General features: G+C 39.2%; 1 protein-coding gene across 6 annotated transcripts in view; it reads right to left on the bottom strand.

Moving 5' to 3' along the window:
• SULF1 (sulfatase 1) overlaps positions 1 to 18775 on the bottom strand; it is a 168905-nt gene that overhangs the window by 3012 nt on the left and 147118 nt on the right. For 4 of the 6 annotated variants that reach the window (XM_024102807.3, XM_065582118.1, XM_024102805.3 and 1 more), the window contains 7 exons: positions 17500 to 17755; positions 15217 to 15313; positions 15033 to 15127; positions 14483 to 14548; positions 13797 to 13969; positions 12748 to 12890; positions 12533 to 12656 (listed from right to left, as the gene is read on the bottom strand). In XM_024102807.3, coding sequence (XP_023958575.2) covers positions 12533 to 12656; positions 12748 to 12890; positions 13797 to 13969; positions 14483 to 14548; positions 15033 to 15127; positions 15217 to 15313; positions 17500 to 17755 — 954 coding nt within the window. Of the gene's footprint in view, positions 1 to 11582; positions 11617 to 12532; positions 12657 to 12747; positions 12891 to 13796; positions 13970 to 14482; positions 14549 to 15032; positions 15128 to 15216; positions 15314 to 17499; positions 17756 to 18775 lie in introns of all 6 variants that reach the window. The other 2 variants (XM_065582119.1, XM_005309794.5) reach the window with 1 other exon arrangement.

The following is an 18775-nucleotide window of genomic DNA, read 5'->3' as shown; positions in this document are numbered from 1 at the left end:
ATATTTGGTGCATCTTGTAAGAGCTACCACTTCACACTGGTTGTCTGAATTCTTCCTTCAGATAAACAAGAGGAAATTCTCTTTAATGAACAGCAGCTATAGATACGCTTGGAAGGATGCAATTTTTTTAAAAAAATCTGTAAATGTCCATTTCACCACCCACTCCCACACATACACACTGATGAAAAAAATACTAATCAAAATTCACAGAGAGGCAATGTAATGAAAATACACTTTGAGACCTTATTAGAGATTGATTCAAGGATATTTGCGTTGTATATTTTGACATGTGAGGTTGATAGTTTGTGCTTTAAGTGTTATAAAACTTTAACTTTTAGACTCTCAAAGACTATAGTCTTTAAATAATGATTGGATTGTACCCCCTCCCCTCGTAATTTCCCTCAACTGTGAACATTTAAAAGCAATAAAAATTGAAAAAAACCCATAAACATCAATATTATTCATCCATATTATTAAAAAATAGAATTCTGCCGAGGCAAGTTATAAGGGATTTTTTTTTAATTTTATTTTTTAAGCATGAATCTCAGTTGACAAAGGGCACACAGATGAAAAGGCTTTGTAAAAACTCCTCAGGCGAATTCAGTTATAGGACTAAGCAATTTTAAACCAGTAATTCATTTTGTGAAAAAGTATGCAGCATATAATTTTAGTGGGGCAGCAGTTTAAAGTTGTTTTTATTTAAAATCTATATTGCAATGTCTCCTTTTTTTGGTTTGTTTTTTAAATCAAAGGGCAAGTCTACACTGAAAATGCTGCAGTGAAGACACTACTAGGCTGATGTGAGAGCTTCTCCTGGTGGCATAGTTAATCTATCTCTGCAAGCGGTGGTAACTATGTTGATGGGAGAAGCCCTTCTGTTGATATAGCACTGTCTACACCAGGGGTTAGGTTGGTATTACTGTGTCGCTCAGTGGTGTGGATTTTTCACATCCCTGAGCAATGTGGTTATACAGATGTAAATTTATGGTGTAGACCTGATCTAAGAGGATGCTTTGGCCAGTAATATAGGTCTGATGCTGCAATCCTTAGACAGAAAACCATGAACATCCACAGAACCTTGCCTGGGCATGGAGTTTCGTCACAAGCCCATAAACAGCAAGTCAGCTAGATTTTGTGTTAGCTCATCCAAGAAAAAAAAAAAAGACAAAACATTAAGGAAACCTATCTCTGAAAGTATTTGACGTGATCAAAGTTCCCAAAACATGTATATGCTGTAAAATATATTACCCAAAGTGAGTGTAAAGGCGCATGAAATTTGTTTTATAACATGTAGCATCCCTTACTGATGGGAACCTCTAACTCATTATATTTGCTACAAATGCTCTGTTCAGCTCAATGGTTTAGCCCAGAAGAAAGAATACAGAAAAAGATAAAACAGACAATGGAAAATTCTTCCAAGGAAAGCAATGGAAATGCCCTCACTGGCAAATTCCAAACAAAATTTAATAATGAATGACTGAAGATGGCTTACAGAAACTCTGATCCTACCACACTGCGGGTGGGATGGACTAGATAACATTTTAGAAGTTCATTACAACAACATATATAATCCAGTAGTTTTATTTAATTGTTTTAATCCACACTGGATCCTCCATGCTGCTAATGGACCCTTAGTCAATTTATTTCTTCTACTTTAACTTGCCCTCTCTGTTATTCACAAGGCTAAAGTTGGTATGTTATTTGTGGTGCCAGCTCCTTATGGATGGTTCCCCGTTCCTTATTCAGAGACTAAAATTATTTTAAAATATATCAATATAAGATTCAATTTTTAGAAATTCCATCAAATTAATATATTTAATATGTTAATATTTAAATGCCTAAGCACTTAATTATTAATTAATTAATTAATTAATTAATTGGGTTTTGACTGGCTATACATGACAAAGTAAGTCTCAGGTCACCCCAAGTGAGACACCCTTGTGACCAGATTGTTCTGAAGGAGTTGGGACATGCCACTCTAACACAAAGCTTTATTCTTGTGCAATTTGCTGTGGAATGTCATGTCCCCAGACCCACTTCCATATTGTGGATGATGCTCTGATAAGTAAGTGATTTTTGAATGGCTGTACATGACAAAATAAATCTCAGCTCACCCCAACTGACACGTCCCCGTGACTGTTGTACTCTTTTGAAGTAGTTGGGATATTGCCCCTACCTGACCCAAGCTTCTGTTCCTGTGCAACATGCTGCATCATGTCACGCCCCCACTGCATTTCCATGTTGTACATAGGGCTTGAATAAGGAGCTGGGTTTTGATTTGTTGGATATGACAAAAGTAGTTTCAGATCACTACAAGTGGCATGGCTCTGTGACCATCAGATTTTTCTGAGGGAGCTGGACATGCCAACTCCCTGGACCAAATTGTTGGTTCTTGCCCAATATGATTCTTCACATCCCCCACCCCCAACTGCCACATTGAACATAGGCCTTGAATAACAAGCTGGGTTTTGACTGGGGATGTGACAAAATACATATTAGGTCACCCCAATTGACATGTCCCTTTGACTGCTATTTCATTGTGAAGAGATGAGGATATTCCACTTCCAGTGGTGAATATTTAGTTCTGGTCTGACAAATACATTACCCCAACTTGTGTGTGTTCTTTGTTAGTAAACATACAATCATGCATGTACAAATTATCAAAAGTCAATATTCAGCCAACTTTTTGCAAATCCAGCTGCAATGTTTTAACAGAGATTATATGATAGTCTCAAATTAAGAAGCCTTTAGGAACTTTGGTTTGTCGTTAGATGAATTAAGAAAAGGGAAAATGAGTAAATGTATTGAAATTTGTTACTGATATAAATCATTTGTTATGATTAGTATGGTGTCTTTTGCTCATTATACAACAAAAATATGAAGACACTACTTGGGCACAGTTGGCTTCCCAGTAACAAGGCCCGCTCAGAACACAAACAGAGCTGTTTCACTTGGGCAGTTCAGAGATCCACAGCCAGGGTTGCCCAGAAATGGGGGCAAGTGGGGCAATTTGCCCCGGGCCCCACAGGGGCCCCCACGAGAGTTTTTCAGGGGCCTTGGAGCGGGGTCCTTCACTTGTTCTGGGGGCCTGGGCCTTCAGTGGCAATTCGGCGGCAGGGGGTCCTTCCGCTCCAGGACCCGCTGCTGAAGTGTCCTGAAGACCCATAGCGGGGGTCCTTCCGCCCTGGGACCCGCTGCTGAAGTGCCGGGTCTTCGGTGGCAATTCGGTGGCAGGGGCCCCCCGCCGCCAGGAGCCACCGCCGAAGACCCCAGGCCTCCTGAATCCTCTAGGTGGCCCTGTGCACAGCCCAGCCATACAACCTTCAAAGAGAATAAACAAGCAACAGACAGAATGAACACAACACTCACCTAGTCCCTCTAACTGCAAGCATAGGATCCATTGCTGCTACATCCTCTAAAAGTCCCATTTGCTGCTTCTGTTACCTTGCTAAAGGGTGTGTAAGTATTCATGGGGGAAGGGGACCATAATTATTTCCAAAGAAAAAGTTTAAAGTCAGGGAGTTCCATGTCTCAGCTACATCAGAACAGTTTAACAGTGTGACCTGAGACATATTTGTGTAGGTTATAGGAATAGATATTTGTTTAGGCAAGGTACAGGCATAAGTTAAGGCAGTAAAGCAATAAGCATACAGGTCTGAGGCCTGTAAGACAATAGCTTAGCTAAACAAGGCATAAGGCCCAAAGGCATTAGCATAAGCAGCTAACAAGAAGTAACTCTAGATCATAAGATATCACAAGATATAATGCTGTACTGACTAAACTGCTGACGGGTAACCACAAGATAGTAGTTTATACCAGTTTGGGATATTTTAAGTTAGGAACATCAGCAGATGTCTGACCACAAGAGTGCCATGGTAACTAATTGACGTATATGTTAATAAGCTTGAGGTAAAAGCCCTAATAATTTATGGGCGAAGGGCACCCCAACATTAGTAGCAGGAGAAACTACAAATAAGGAAAAGGGGCTGAAACTCCTATGGAATATGCATTAGGTATAGTGGTGTCAGAGTAACACATTATAAAAGTCGTATCCCAGCCTGCGTGCCTTGGGAGATGTAACTCTTAGGAGATGCCAGGATGACAAGCACTGGTGATGGTGAGGATGATGATGAGGATAACTAACGCTTCAGGTCCTTTTGCAAGGGATGGTGAGAGCATATGGATGTTCAGACGCACATTCTGTATTATCTCTATCTACCTTGCTGGGTTAGAGTATTTGTAACTTGCTAACTGAAAACAAAAGGTTTTTCCTAATTGTGAGTGTTGCAACTGTGCATGTTGGGGTTCCCAACTAAACTTTAATTTTAATAACCCTGGGCCTGATCTTGGGACAAGAACCTACGAAACCTCAGTGTGTTAACTGGGAATTCTTAAGTAGTCAATATAAATTAATACACGATCAATAGATTAGGTAACATTTGCCACGTAGAGCCAGTAAATATCCAGCTCCTTATTCAAGCCCTACATACAATATGGAAGTAGACATGTGCCAGCGATATGACATGTGACAGCATATTGCTCAAGAACAAAGCTTCAGACTGGCGACTGCTCCTTCGGAACAGTCTAACGGTCATGGGGACAAGTCAAGTCATCTGGGAGGGACCCGAAACATATTTTGTCACATACAGCAAGTCAAAACCCAGCTCCTTATTCAAACCCTGCCATGCAATACTAAAGTGGGGGCAGATGCATGGCAATGTATTTCGCAGGAACAAAGCCTCAGGTCAGCTGGTGGCATATTCTGACTACTTTAGAAGAGTAGTCACAGAGTCACACAAGTTCACAGAGACTTGTTACTTGGGGTGACTCGAGACATATTTGTCATATTCAGCCACTCAAAATCCAGCTCCTTATTAGAATGCCATCCACAATATAGAAGTGGGGTCACACTTCACAGCATATTGCACAACAATGAAGCTTCGGGTCAGAGAGTGCAATGTCCTAGCTTCTTCAAAAGAGTACAATAGTCACAGCGATGTGTCAGTTGGGGTGACGCAAGGCACATTATGTCATATACAAGCAGTCAAAATCCAGCTGTATATTCAAACTCCATATACAAAATGGAAGTCTGGCCAGGATGTCACAACTCACAGCATATCACTCAAGAATGAAGCTTCAGATCAGTAAGTGGCGTGTCCCTGCTCCTTCAGAACAGTGTAGTCATCACAAGGACTTGTAATTTGGGGTAACCTGAGGACATGTTTTGTCAGAGACAGCCGGTCAAAACCCAGCTTCTTATTTGATTATTCAATTAATAAATAAATTAACAAATTAGAAATTTACATTTTTATCACATTCAATCACATTCATTTGATGACATTTCTAAACATTTCATCTTACGTGGATGTATTTTTCAATAACTTTGGTTTCTGAATAAGAAACTGGGAAAACATAACCAGTTTCAGCCTGATCTCATATTCTCATGTTTCACATAGGCCAGAGGAGACTGGACATAGCTACCTATTCCTTCACAGCTTTTACTCTTTGCTTTACTGCTGGCTTTGAGAGTTTGTGAGAAGAAGCATAGTCCACCACACTGTGGCAGTGTCAAGAGATGAAAGTCTGGCTCATGAGGTTCTTTGTTTGCTAATTTGGGACTTGAGCCTACTCCATTGGAGTCAAGGAGAGTTTGGGCATTGACTCCTGCAATGGGAAGTGCTTGAATCTTACACATACATTGGCCTTCCCTCACTTAACATAACTACATAAAAATGGAAATATTTTAACTTTTCTAATAGTATCTTCTAAAAATATATCCTTTCCTTACAAATTGATGTGCTAGCTCCTATTTTAACACTCCCACCCCCAGTGCTCATTTGTCTCCATTGTCCTATGTTTCAATTTAGTAGCCCTACCACCAACTGGCAAATTCCTTACAACAGAAAATCCCCTCTCTCTGGACTGGCTGTGTTTACTGGTTCTGGTGAGTGAGCAGGGGAAGAGTAAAGTTGTGTTATTCTTCTTTCTGAAAGAGATGTAATGAAATCAACCACAATGAAAGAAACATTGAATGGTCATGTGAGAGCCATCCGTATAAAGCAAAATAAAGTGACAATGATTTTCTGCCTGCAAAAAAGTACATTATAAAGGATTCAAAGAAGAAAGCTAATTTATTTCTTAAAGAAAAAAAGGCATGTGGCACAGCTTAACATTTTACTTATCAAGCATCACTGATGAACTAAAAGCATCTATTAAAATGATCAGGTGAACAAACAGAACTAAGCTGTTATAATAAAGTTCCAAGAGCAACTTTTTTTTTCCAGAATGCAGGAACTAAGTTCTGATACTCAACACATTTTCCTGCAATGTTACAATCAATGATGTCCAAAGCCAAGGTGTAGACAATGGGCTGGCAAGAACCTGAATTTCATAAAGAAACACGTCAAATATTCTGAAGATCACAACAAGGTAACTCTGTGTAAATTAGCAATTCTTGTAATACTTCCCCATCCTAAAATGATTGACCTGATCCTACCCATGAACATAAGTATTACATTTCAACTTCAACCTAAAGCCTAACAGGAGTTGCGACATACAATGCTATAAATAGTGCCAAAATTCGGAGGAAGGATTAATATCTAGCTAAGCTGCCCTGCTTGAGAAACATTGCGATAGCCAGTCTTGGCTGAGTCTGACATGAACGTTTGTTTATAACCAGGGCCGCCGAGAACGGGTTCGGGCCCTGGTGAAAAATTTTTTTCGGGCTCCCCCAGCAAGGATGGACCGGCTAAACAGGGCCGACGAGAGGAGTGGGGGGAAGCAGGGCCCCTTCCGGACCACCAGGCCCCGGTAATTTGTACTGGCTTCCCCCCCCTCCCCGCCTCGTTGGCCCTGTTTATAATATAAAACATTCAAAACAATTTCAGTAAAAACTGTCATTTGGTGGTTGGAAGAAGCTCAAAGACAAATGCTGGGGGGTTATTGAGGGGTTTTGGTCAAATTCTGAGGGAAAACCCTGCACAAAGCAAATGCATTATACAGCAACTTTTCTAAATGCAAAATATGCCAATGTTTTTGATGTTACAGATCATACTCATTGGTTATTATTATTATAAGGGGCAAATCCTGCCTCCCTCCTTCCATCCATAGAGGGACCTGTATTCTGCTGCACAGACAGGAGCAGGATGCCTGGTGACCCACACCCATGGATGGTATGGAGGCCAACTCCACGGAGCTCCTTGCATTAGATCTAGTAAGCTAGAGACAGGACAGTAAATGCTCATATACCTGGATCCACCAGCCATAGGAACTGCAAGGATTCTATCATCCTCAGGGCTGAAGTAGTAACCATACAGCCCAGGCAAGAGTATGTGGATATTTTTAACCAGGGCCATCACCGAACCCCTTCTGCGGCACATAGCTTGGTTATTCAGACTGTGCACTAGAGGCAGGATTTGCCCAAGATGTTCAAACTCTCTCCCAGGGTGCCCTGGAGATTTATATTTATTGACAGTATTAATCAAGTGTTAAATTTTAACTCTGTCATTCTCCGTTGGTAAGGCATGGAAGAAAAATGTGCCTGAAAATTATACACCGGATTCTCTGTTGCATCCACCTTATACTGAGCATAGTAGCAAAGAGGCTTAAGGGAGCCTGTCAGAGCTCCCTATTTCCTTTCCTGGCCCTGAGTACAGATTAAAGCATCCAGAGGGCTGCTTTAAAATATGCCTGATGGCTACGGTCCCCTAGGGATCATACACCAGCTGGGGATTGTTGGAGCACATTGTATTCTGGCCACACACCTGACACACCTCCTGCACTAGGCATTGAGGGGAAGGAGAGATGGAAGACAGACATCCTCAGCAAGAGATTTGAAGAAGGTTTCTGCTCTCTTTGCACTGCTTGAGTGGTACAAAGAGAATTGAGTGGGGCATGAATCTGGTCCCTTATCTTATAGGCATAACTGCCATCAAACTAAGGAAGTATTTGGAAACGCCAGTGTTCTTCTATCAAATCTTTGTATAGATGGATAAATAGTTATATTAACACCCCCACACACAAAGGTCTATGTCAGTGAATGGCTGTGACCATACTTCACAGAAGTTGCCATCTTCGTTGTGAACCAATTAACTGTAAGGAAGACATGTTTTCAATAGGAAAACCACTCAACTGTGAATGCTCTTAGGCAAGTTTGGACATATTTTAATTCCAGGAGTAAATGCAGGTGTTGGGGGTGGGGTGGTGGTTGTTGTTTTTTTATTTTAATTCAACTCACTGTTTGTTTCCTGTAAGCAAATGTAATCTGGAGTTGTAGATAAAGATAGGCCGAGTCAGGGACCCTTCTATCTAATGTTCTGGTTCACTGCTAAGTGGCATGCCCCACTTGGATAGTGCAGTGTGGCAATAGCCACGCTTCCCACCTGTAAGTGGAAATGCATCCTCCTATTCCCTTCAGAATCCTCCAGACAAAACCCTAGAAACCGGACTTTGTGCTTGGGGCATGAATTTCATCTCTAGAGTAGCTCAAGGCAAAAAACATCCATTGACAGCAAATCTGTACCTCACTCTCCCAGCTCACACCATACAGTGTATCAGTTTAGTTCATATCCCACATTATACCCCACTTCACCGGCTACTGAAACTAGGCCAGCAAAAACTCTCTTGGTTTGTTAGTGTATTAACAGATATGATTATGAGAACATCAGCCTGCTGGTTAAATGTGCCCCTTTTGGGGATTTCTGAAAAAGGATAAGAAACAAAACCCAACAATAAGAAGCTCACTGAGCACTTATAGGCCTACAAAATTGCAACATTGTAGACACAGCGATCTATTTTCCCATGAACATTCTGGGGACTTTCTTGTGGGGAAAAGAGGTTAGATGAGGTAATAAGAGGGAGGCACCATTAATGAAAGTTACCCTTAAAACTCTCCAAGGCATCAACTTAAATACAGACACTACAATAATTACAATTTTACTATGCTGTTATAGTAGGACAACTGTCATTTTGTCAGGGATCTAACTGCCAAATGCCATACTATTCTGAGTGATATATAGAGAAACAAATTGATATAATGAAAATCCCATTGCCAACTAGCCAAACAAGTCTCATTTCAGGGCCATGATGGCAGCAGAAGCTGTTTAATGGCTTTAACAGCAGCCAGGAAGTGCAACTTTTTTTAATATATAAGAAAAACAGAATAACTTATACCACAGTTAACCAATAGGGAAGACAATATTCTCATTTCCTAGAATTGACTGCATGCTGATTGGGTGAGTTATTTCAGATGCTGTAACCCACAACTCAAGAATGAACTTGAGAGGTTTCATAAATTGAGATAAAAGTGTACAGGAAAAACAGAAAAATGTTTCCCCCTGCAATAAATCAAATCTTGTTAAAAATAAACACAGAGAAGGAAAATAGGGAAAAATTGTATCTGATTAATATGGAAGTGCTTTTGTTTTTAAAGTATTTTGCATTTTATCAGATAAACAGGATAAGACCCAATGTAGAAAAATGCTGCTAAGGCTACATACATAAGCACACATTTTGGGATTCTCTTCTAAAACTTTACTCAAACTGTTATTCATGGCTGAGATTCCTTGACGCTTCCTAAGGAATTTGGATACTCACATCCCATTAAGAATAATGGCAAATGGGCATCAAAATCCCGAGGCAGCTTGGAAAGTCTCAGTCTATGTGTATAGTTCATGGTTACTCTGGGCAGCTATTTATGTAGAGTCAAGATCTGCCCTTCAATGCACATGTGTGGCATAGAGGTCCTATAATAGGTTCTTCCTGAATGCATCCAAGGGTAGAAATGGGCATGCAGTGTTCATGCTCTACATAGGCATTAAACAAACTGTGCGGACATATATGCCTGCAGCCACAACACAGCTAATATGGTTGTACTGGCCATAAATCAACACATTTAGTTGTGTGTTAAATTCTGAACTAAAGTATTTAAAATATCAATACATCTAAGCTGAGCTACTAAGCAGGCTCACATAATACCCAAGCAATATTTTAAGAGACTCACAACAGCATGGAGTTACATCCTTTTTAATTCTGCACAGTTTTGGTACATGAAGAATAGATTCCTCTCAGAGAGTCCTTTAAAAGATTACTAAGAAATGGTTAAGGTTTCTTTTATAAATGTCACATATTCACAGGGTCTGAATCAAAACTTTGGACACAAATACCTTTGACCTTTGGGAAACTCTGTCTGGACCTGCGCTTTACAGGTCAGTATTATTTTAATTGTGCTACACCTATTACTCTTCCCAATAGAATAATTTTAAATGACCTGGTGAGTCAGTGGCTAGAATGATTTCACTACTAGACTTTATGACAAGATGTAATATGATATATGGTGCCATATTATATGCAGCCCTACAACATAAAAATGCCATCTCTGTTAGATATAAAGTTAAAGGTAGCAAAAAAAATGCTTGCAAGAAAGTCTTCATATGAGAGATTAAAAAGTATCGTTTTACTTAAAAAAATAAAACCAACAAAATCCAAGAATCTCATTCTCCCTTTGTAGTAAATAACTGTTTCCCATCAGGCTTTAGCAGGAGATGCTCAAAACTGTGAAATAACACGAGATTTCACAGAACAGCTCATCATATCCTCAGTCATGAAACTACACAATTGGGGAAAATACAAACTTGGCTCTACAGGGAAACAGCTGCTTAAATTAGAGATTTATAAAACATCAAGATGTGATTATTTTAATTGTTTCCTGACTGCTGTGTTTGATACACAGAGCTAACAATCACACACTCTTTGCTCTCCCCATAAAATGGACAATTTATACAACTGTAGTCTCCTGAGGCCCAATTATGCCCTCACAACTGGTGTAAATTTTGTGTAATCCCAACAAAGTGAATGAAGCTGCAAAGGTGTAAAATTGATGGAAAATGAGAACAGAACCAAGTCCAAATATCCTGGATCATTTTCTACCATTAATTCTACACTTAACCTGAAGAGTGTACAGTGCTGCAGATACCAATACAGTGATGTTATGATTTCAGCTTTCTCAATGTCTCTGTCCCTTTTTCTACTCTCTCCCTGGATCTGTTTTCCCCACTCGCAGCAGTGAGTGGTGTGCATACAGTATGCTTACCTACAGCAACCCCACCCCTATTTCATCTAGTAGGGGCCTCATCCAATGCCCATTGAAGTTAGCGGGAATATAGCTATTGACTTCAATGAGTGCTTACTCAGGCCCTTGGAGTATATATAAATCAGAGGTTATATTTAAACACATTTGTTTTACATTTACAAAGCCACTGTATAGTCTTCTTAAATTAAAAAACAAACAAACAAACAGTTTGTTCTTTTTACATAGATTCCCAATATAAGCATATAAGAAATACAGGCATGGACTAATTACAGTGAGCTGCATGAAGTCTTGCCATGACAATGAGCTAAGTTAAATGCAGAATGGCAGATCTAATAACCAATGGCCAAGTTCAGTGGAGAATATTGTTAGAAAATGCATGCACCAAAAGCTATGTTGTTTGCAACATAGCAGGATACAGACATTAGTTGAAATGGACTGGATCATGCAATTATTTGGAAAGAAGCTGCTGAGGAGAATAAAAAAGTGTGGATACCTGTGTGGATCATAGCTTCCTCCATCTTTATTTCCTGATATAGGAAAATACAAGAGTAACTTTTGTTAGTGCTTAGAACTTGTAAAAACCATTCACAATGTAGTTTCCATGCACAGCATCTAATCCTAAAAAGAAATGTATTGTGTTAAATATAGACAGAGCTGCAGTCCAACAAAAGTTTCCTGAAAGATGTGTTCAAAGAATTGAAAAAAGTCCCACAAAAATCAGATTAGAAATTATAAATTAAGAGAATTTTTATGGAAAAAAGAGAGAAAAATAAAGAAGCAATGGCATAAAATATGAAGAGAATATTCCTGTAAAAGCACACTTTAATGTCACCCAAAATGAAATGCAACAAATTCCAGATAAGTGAAGTATAAATATCACTTAATATTTTTTTTTAATTCAGAAAAATTTGTAAAGGACTGCTCATATCTTGCTCTCCTTAAAAACAGAGGGGACATCTGTCCATTAAAAGTCTGCAACATACATTCTCGGTTGCAATGTAGAGTTTGCAGTTACTCACTCCTTGATGGGGATGCGATTGGGAAGCAAAGACTAACAAAATTAATCCTGCAGGAGAGAATGGAAACAAAGTCCTACAAAGCTATCTAGAATGGAATTAAGCAGCACTAGCATGTTCTTCTATTATTTTTTAGTGTAATGGCTTGGTCACCTTCCTGCCCAATACTTTGTAATGTCCATGTATAGTAACCCAACATATCTGCAGTGAAACATATCTGCAATGCACTAATAATGCTGTATGCACAATTAACTGCAAGGTTTTCAGAGAGAGAGAGAGAGAGAGAGAGAGAGAGAGAGAGAGAGAGAGAGAGAGAGAGAGAGAGAGAGAGAGATGTAACTGATCCACTTAGTAATTAAGAAAACAAAAGACACCCTAATAAAAACATACATGAATAGTGCTTTCTTTCAGATTTTTTCTTTTTTACCTGTTTCAAGTCCCTTAGGTCGTGGATTGCACTGCTTGTAACCTTGACAACTTCTCAATTCCATTAGCTGTATATGTAATTGATTCAAAATGCCTCTTTCCACTGTGTGTACTGTATTTGTCAGCTGGGCATCAGAAAAAAAGAAATATTTGTTAACAAGAGTGCAAACACACAAAATATTAGTGCTGAAGAGTTTGTAACAGAAATGGGTTTACCTGATAGGGATCAGTGTTCATATCAAAATATTCCAAGAATCCGGTTGCAAACTCACAGAAGAGAAAATTGTGTGTCTCATTAATTGTTCGCAAACACCAGTAGGTGTTGTTGTTTGAACTTGTGCAAGCACAGAAAGACCCCACTGTAATTGGGAGAAAATGATTAGCTTTAGATATAAAATAATAAACATTGCTTTTCTGTTAGTAAAACTTTTATTGATTTTAATCACTTTATTTTTCTGAAAAGTTCTTTAGTTTTAAAATTAAACCATTAAATTCTATTCAGAAACACAAATATTTCCTAAATTATTTAAATACAAAAACATATATGAAAACACATCTGCGTTTTAAATAACAGGAGACATGAAATCCTGTGGATAACAGGCAAAATTCTGCCCAGCCTGACACATGATGTAAATCTGACTTCTCTGGGGTGAATAGGCTGTAAGCCTTTAAAAAAAAAGTTCTTGTCCTCAGTTGCTCATGCAGATTGAGATTCAATGGAGTTGTTTAGAATATAAGTCAGGGTAAAATTTGCACCGATGTTCTAAAAGTAATCTTAACCTCATTGAACATATGGGATACAAGTTTCACAGAAAATTCCACCCACAGGGTGCTATTCTGCACTCCTCTAGAAGCTAGACAGGAAATAATGGAACTTTTATTTCTCTTTTCAGGATAATAAAACAGCATAATTAGAAGTCCTCTGAAATATTTAGACATCTTGAGCTACAAGAAGAGGAACAAAATCAAATTAGATGGTAATAAATAAGCACAGGAACATGTCTTTTTTGTGTTTTGTGTTTCTACTATCTTAATGGAGGCCTCTAGGTATTTATATTGAAGTATAAATAAATAATAACTACAAGTGCAGCACTTCATTAATTTCTTTACACGGCAATTACTTATTTGTGTGCATTTTGTGTCAGGAAGATAAGTGCCTGCTTTCCAAAATAATGCCTTCGTTGACTGTCCTATCTGGAAATTATCACATGAGACAGGAGGATGAACCTCGTTAAAATCTGCATGTGGAGATAAGGAATACTCACAGTTCCAGAATGGTGCTGTCTGCCAGTGGTTATTATCATGGGTAAAGCACGTAAGTCCAGGAAGGCTGCATTCATCTCCTTTCTTCTGGCGCCTCTTTCCCTTTCTCTCCTTCTTTCTCCTGCGGTTCTCTTTGAATAGCTGAAGTTTGCTGTCCACCTCCTGTGCTGCTTCTCTGTTCAGAGGGGAAGCAATTAGTAGTTCACATAGACTAATTTCTATTTGTTTCATAAGAGCTTTAACAATTATGTTTATTTGAGTTTTTAAAAGGCTGAATGCTTGAAACTATGTACCAGAGAGGGAGTCTAATTAAGGGTGGTCTTTTTCTCTCTTTCTCTCTCTCCCCCCTCTATCTCTTAACATTGTGAGAAGATGCGCTCATCACAAGTAAATCGGATAGATGCTGTATCAAGTACAGGAAGTAAAGGTAATAGTACCCAACTAAAGATCATCAAGTCAGTCAGTCCCCAGGATGATTGATTTCATCGGGATTTGTGCCATTGTTTTTAATTTCCCAGTGCCCGTCCTGAGCTACTGAGGGTTCAAGTTGGGCAGCTAGTCAAAAGTTTCCACCTTCTGGTACCCACCAGCCATTTTGGACTGTGGCTCATCACTGATATTTCACAGTTACTAAAAAGCAAAATAAAACAAGTGCCCAGCTGATAGCAAAGGGAAAAGCGACACTTACTTGAATGGATGAAGGTGGCTCTTCAGTTTCTCTCGGGCCTTCACCCCTTTCTCTTTGTTGTAATAGCTACAGATAATATTAAAAACATCAGCTTTTCATGACTGGATAAAACTTAATTCATTTTCTACAGTCAAAGCAAAAAAAATATTACACCATCTGTTTTATGTTCTGCACTTAAAAATAGATACTATTATTGTTTTAGTTGAATGTACAGTCTGTTTTATTTCACTAGCAGGAATGACTTACATGAGCACATGCTATATCAAAATTATTAATAGAGATGAGTCGAAATATATAACCAGAATCCAAACACACCTAATGCTAAAATACAGATCTGGATCTTAATTCATTCATGATGGCTCCTACCTGTAGAATGGGTTAAAGCAAAATCCTGGATCCAAATCTTGAGGAATTTAGGCTCTGGAGCCAAACTCTGCAGCTTGAATCCATTTCTTGATATTAATGTTAAATCTTTCCCACTGTATAAAAGCTCATGAGTTCATAAAGTAAATCAGGGAGGAAAACAGAGCGGCAGGTAAATTTTTCTTACCTCTGTTTGCTACAATCACATTCATCAGGTTTTCTTCTTTTTAGGTGTCCTCTCACTTCCCTTAAATTCTTAATTTTATCTTGGAGAGCTTCAATCTGCAAAGCACATTTATATGCAGAGTTACACTGTGATGACATCAGAGTTCAGAATCTTTATTAAGAATAGATTTTGAAATCCCTCTAACCTCCTTATCAATGTAGGCCTTGTGGTCCTTCCAGGCTCTGGATGATTGGTATAGTTCCCTCTCACAGTGAATGGTGTCATTTGGAAGAATAAAACACCTATAAATGCAAATATATTGGGAATCATTTAACAGAACAGCGGAGAGAGATCAATAACTTTCCTTGTGCACATCCACCTCTTCCCCTTCTTCCAACGTCTCTTCCTGTTCTCTCCTCCCCATAAAGTTTTCCAGTTGTACTCCGCCCTCTGGTAAGTAATAAAATAGACCAGTGGTGGCCAAACTTACTGACCCTCCGAGCAGCAGACTATAGTTTTCGGACGTTTAAGAGCTGGGTGCACCTTGGAGCTTCTCCCCAGTGTCAAGGTCGTGGGGCTAGGGGCTAAAGCCCCGAGCGTCGGCAGGTGCCTCCCATGGGGCTGAAGTCTCTAGACCCCCCCCTCCCTGATGGGCAGAAACCCCTAGCTCCCCCCCCCCCCAGTCTGGTAGGTGGGGAATGGGAGGGGTGCTTAGGGGGGGTCCGTGAGTGGACTTTAACTGTGAAAGAGCCGCATGTGGCTCGGGTGCCGTAATTTGGCTGCCCCTGATTTAGACTCAACAATGGCAGCCAGGGATGTGTGTTGGTTTAGTCCCAAATCATTGCCTCCATTTGTTTTCTCTCTAACATGGAGAAAACTCCCCCTTGGCATGGGCTCTGTGCCTGCTATGTTAAGATGCAATAACATTAACATGTTGGGGATTCTCAGTCCAATCAGAAACAAAACCAAAGTATAAAACTCCATCAAATTCTTAATCTCCCTTTAACCAGAATTGCCATTGCTTGTACAGCCACCAGCTGCAGAGAGGTAGGTTTTTTCCTCATGATCTTGGCACACTGCCATGAATCCCCATCTATGAGCAGACAATGGGACATGATTGTCCAAAGCAATGAGTAATGACTCATCAATTTGCTGTGTGACAGAAGAAAGTTCCAGTGGTAAATAATGTGAACAGTTATGTGCTAAAGTATCTGTAACTATGAACGAAATAAATGGATTAAAGACAGCTATTCAGGATAGCGGTTCTAACAAGAGAAAACAACAGTGAGAAGGCCAAGACTGACTTAACTGAGAATATCCAGTGTTGCTGTAACTGTATTGGTCCCAGGATGTTAGAGAGAGAAAGTGGGTGAGGTAATATCTTTTATTGGACCAACTTCCGTTGGTGAGAGAGACAAGTTTTTGAGCTACACAGAGCTCTTTTTCCGGTGACCTGAAGAAGAGCTCTGCTTAGGTCGAAAGCTTTTCCCTCTCACCAACAAAAGTTGGTCCAATAAAAGATTTCACCTCCCCCACCTTGTCTCTTTTACCGAGATTAGACTGAGAGATAAACATCTGCATACTGTTTTCCCAAAGTTTCCCTTACTGACGTTCTCACACAACTTCCATAACTGTGCATTTCTGACACTCTATGGACACACCCTTCACCTGCCCTGCTTCAATTTGACTCTCTTATGCCTCTGCTCCAGAAGAAAATGGAAAGTCATAGACCCATAGGAGTTAGAGATGGAAAAGGTGTACAGAGTCTCCTATTCTAACCCCTGTCATTGCAAGTGAGTTGTCAATTATAGAGCTAGTTGGAAATTTTCTGATAAAACATTCTTTCATTGGAAAGTACTGATTTGTTTAACCCAAAACTGTTTGTGGAAAAGAATCAGTTCTGATGAATCTCCAGATTTGAAAAAATGTTTCGTTTTCTGGTTTGGAAATGTTAGTTAATTTATATTAAAAAGGTTAAAAAATATAGATTGTCAAAATTGAAATGAACTATTATGAAATTATCTAAATGAAATGCTTTGATTGACCTGGTCCTTTTTTTTTGGATTATTGGTTTGCAAAAATTTTTGAGATTTTCACTTTTTGTTCTGATTTGAGATGGGAAATTTTTTAAAATCTCAAAAACTCTTGCAGGATGGGAAAACTATTTACTGTCCATCTCTACTCAATTGTACATAGGTTTAATTTGTTTTATTTGAGTGTCTGGTGCCAAGTCTGTACATTAATACAAACAGCCAGGAAAGTTGGAATCGCTAGGCCCAATTCTGCCCTCACTTACAGAGGTACAACTCATCCCACTGGCTTGACCTGTGTAAGAGAGGGCAAAATTATAAAATCATTATTTTATTATATTATTGTGTTGTGTTATATAAACTGTAAAATACTGAAAAGCACAAAGAAAAGGATAAAGAAGAAAATTCAAATGTGGGAGAAAATTTACTTTAAGAAAAACGATATAAAGCATTCATACTTGTGTGTCACTCTGACAGAATCAGGTTGGCCAACAGCATTGGTGCCATCAGCTATCATTTCTTCTTCTTCACCATCACCACCATCATTACTGTCTTCTGAATCCTCCTCATTTTCAGTATCATGACGCTTACTAATACTTTTGGACTGTGACACTTGTAGTTCCTCCTCCTCCAGGTTTATGTCAAATATTTCACCTTCAAATTCCACAGACAAGGACCGAGTTTGGCGAGTATGAACAAATCGGGGTTTATATTCTGCATCAGAAGAGGAAAACATATTCATGCTTATAGATATACAAAAATGGATTTCATAAACAGGCAGCAAATTTCAAAGGGCAAGAAGGATGGACTTGTAACAAGGCACAAACTTGGAGATCTCAGATCTATTTCTGGCTTTGCAAAGACTTCCTTGATGATCTTTGGCAAATTAAGGACCAAATTTGAAGAGGTGGCCTCTTATTTTGGGTGCCATAACTTTTATGTACTCAACTTTATACATCCAGGGCCTGATTTTCAGACATGTTGAGCAACCAAATTGGCAACTGAAATCAATGGGAACTGTGGGAGCTCAGATCTTCTGAGAATCAGGGTGCAGGGGTCCAAAAATCACTTCTTTAAGAGATGGCGGCCCTTTTTCCTTTCAAAGTTAGACATCAAAGGGACAAGATTCAGTTACATAGCCGAGATGGCTTTTCAAGGTATAAGCATATCATGGCTCTCTGATATTTTATTGCATTGCAGAGCTAGAAATGACAAGATTTTTCCACTCTCATGGGGATTCAGCACTCATTTCTACCCCTGCAAGGGCCTGAGACTCCGGACTTAGAAATGGCACAACTTTAAATATAGAAATGTATAGAAATACAAAAGTTTTTATGGGTTGCTGCAAGTCCTGTACAGGTGGACTCATGATAACTAAGACATCTGGCTTTAAAGATGGAGATATTAAAAAAAAAGTCCCAAATAACATGTTAAATACCTTCTCAAACATTGTTAAGGTGTTTTTGTTTGGTTAGTTTTTTACTGTTAGACAAAATGGAATGCATGATGGTATAAAAGTTTATTTGGACTGACCTGGGATGACCGCCACAACTCACTTGTTTTCCTATTTGTGAGCAATGTAGCTATCCCACATTCATGTTGATAAAACCTATAATGTTACATCATACCATGGTGCATTTCACCCCCGACCTCCCAAAACCCACCCAACCACACCCATACTGAGCAATGTATTAATTCAGACATGAGTAAGTTTGTAAGATCAATGGGAATGGG

The sequence above is a fragment of the Chrysemys picta genome, chromosome 2, assembly GCF_011386835.1.
Source record: "Chrysemys picta bellii isolate R12L10 chromosome 2, ASM1138683v2, whole genome shotgun sequence".
NCBI lineage: Eukaryota > Metazoa > Chordata > Testudines > Emydidae > Chrysemys > Chrysemys picta.
This window is presented reverse-complemented; position numbering and strand designations above follow the sequence as displayed.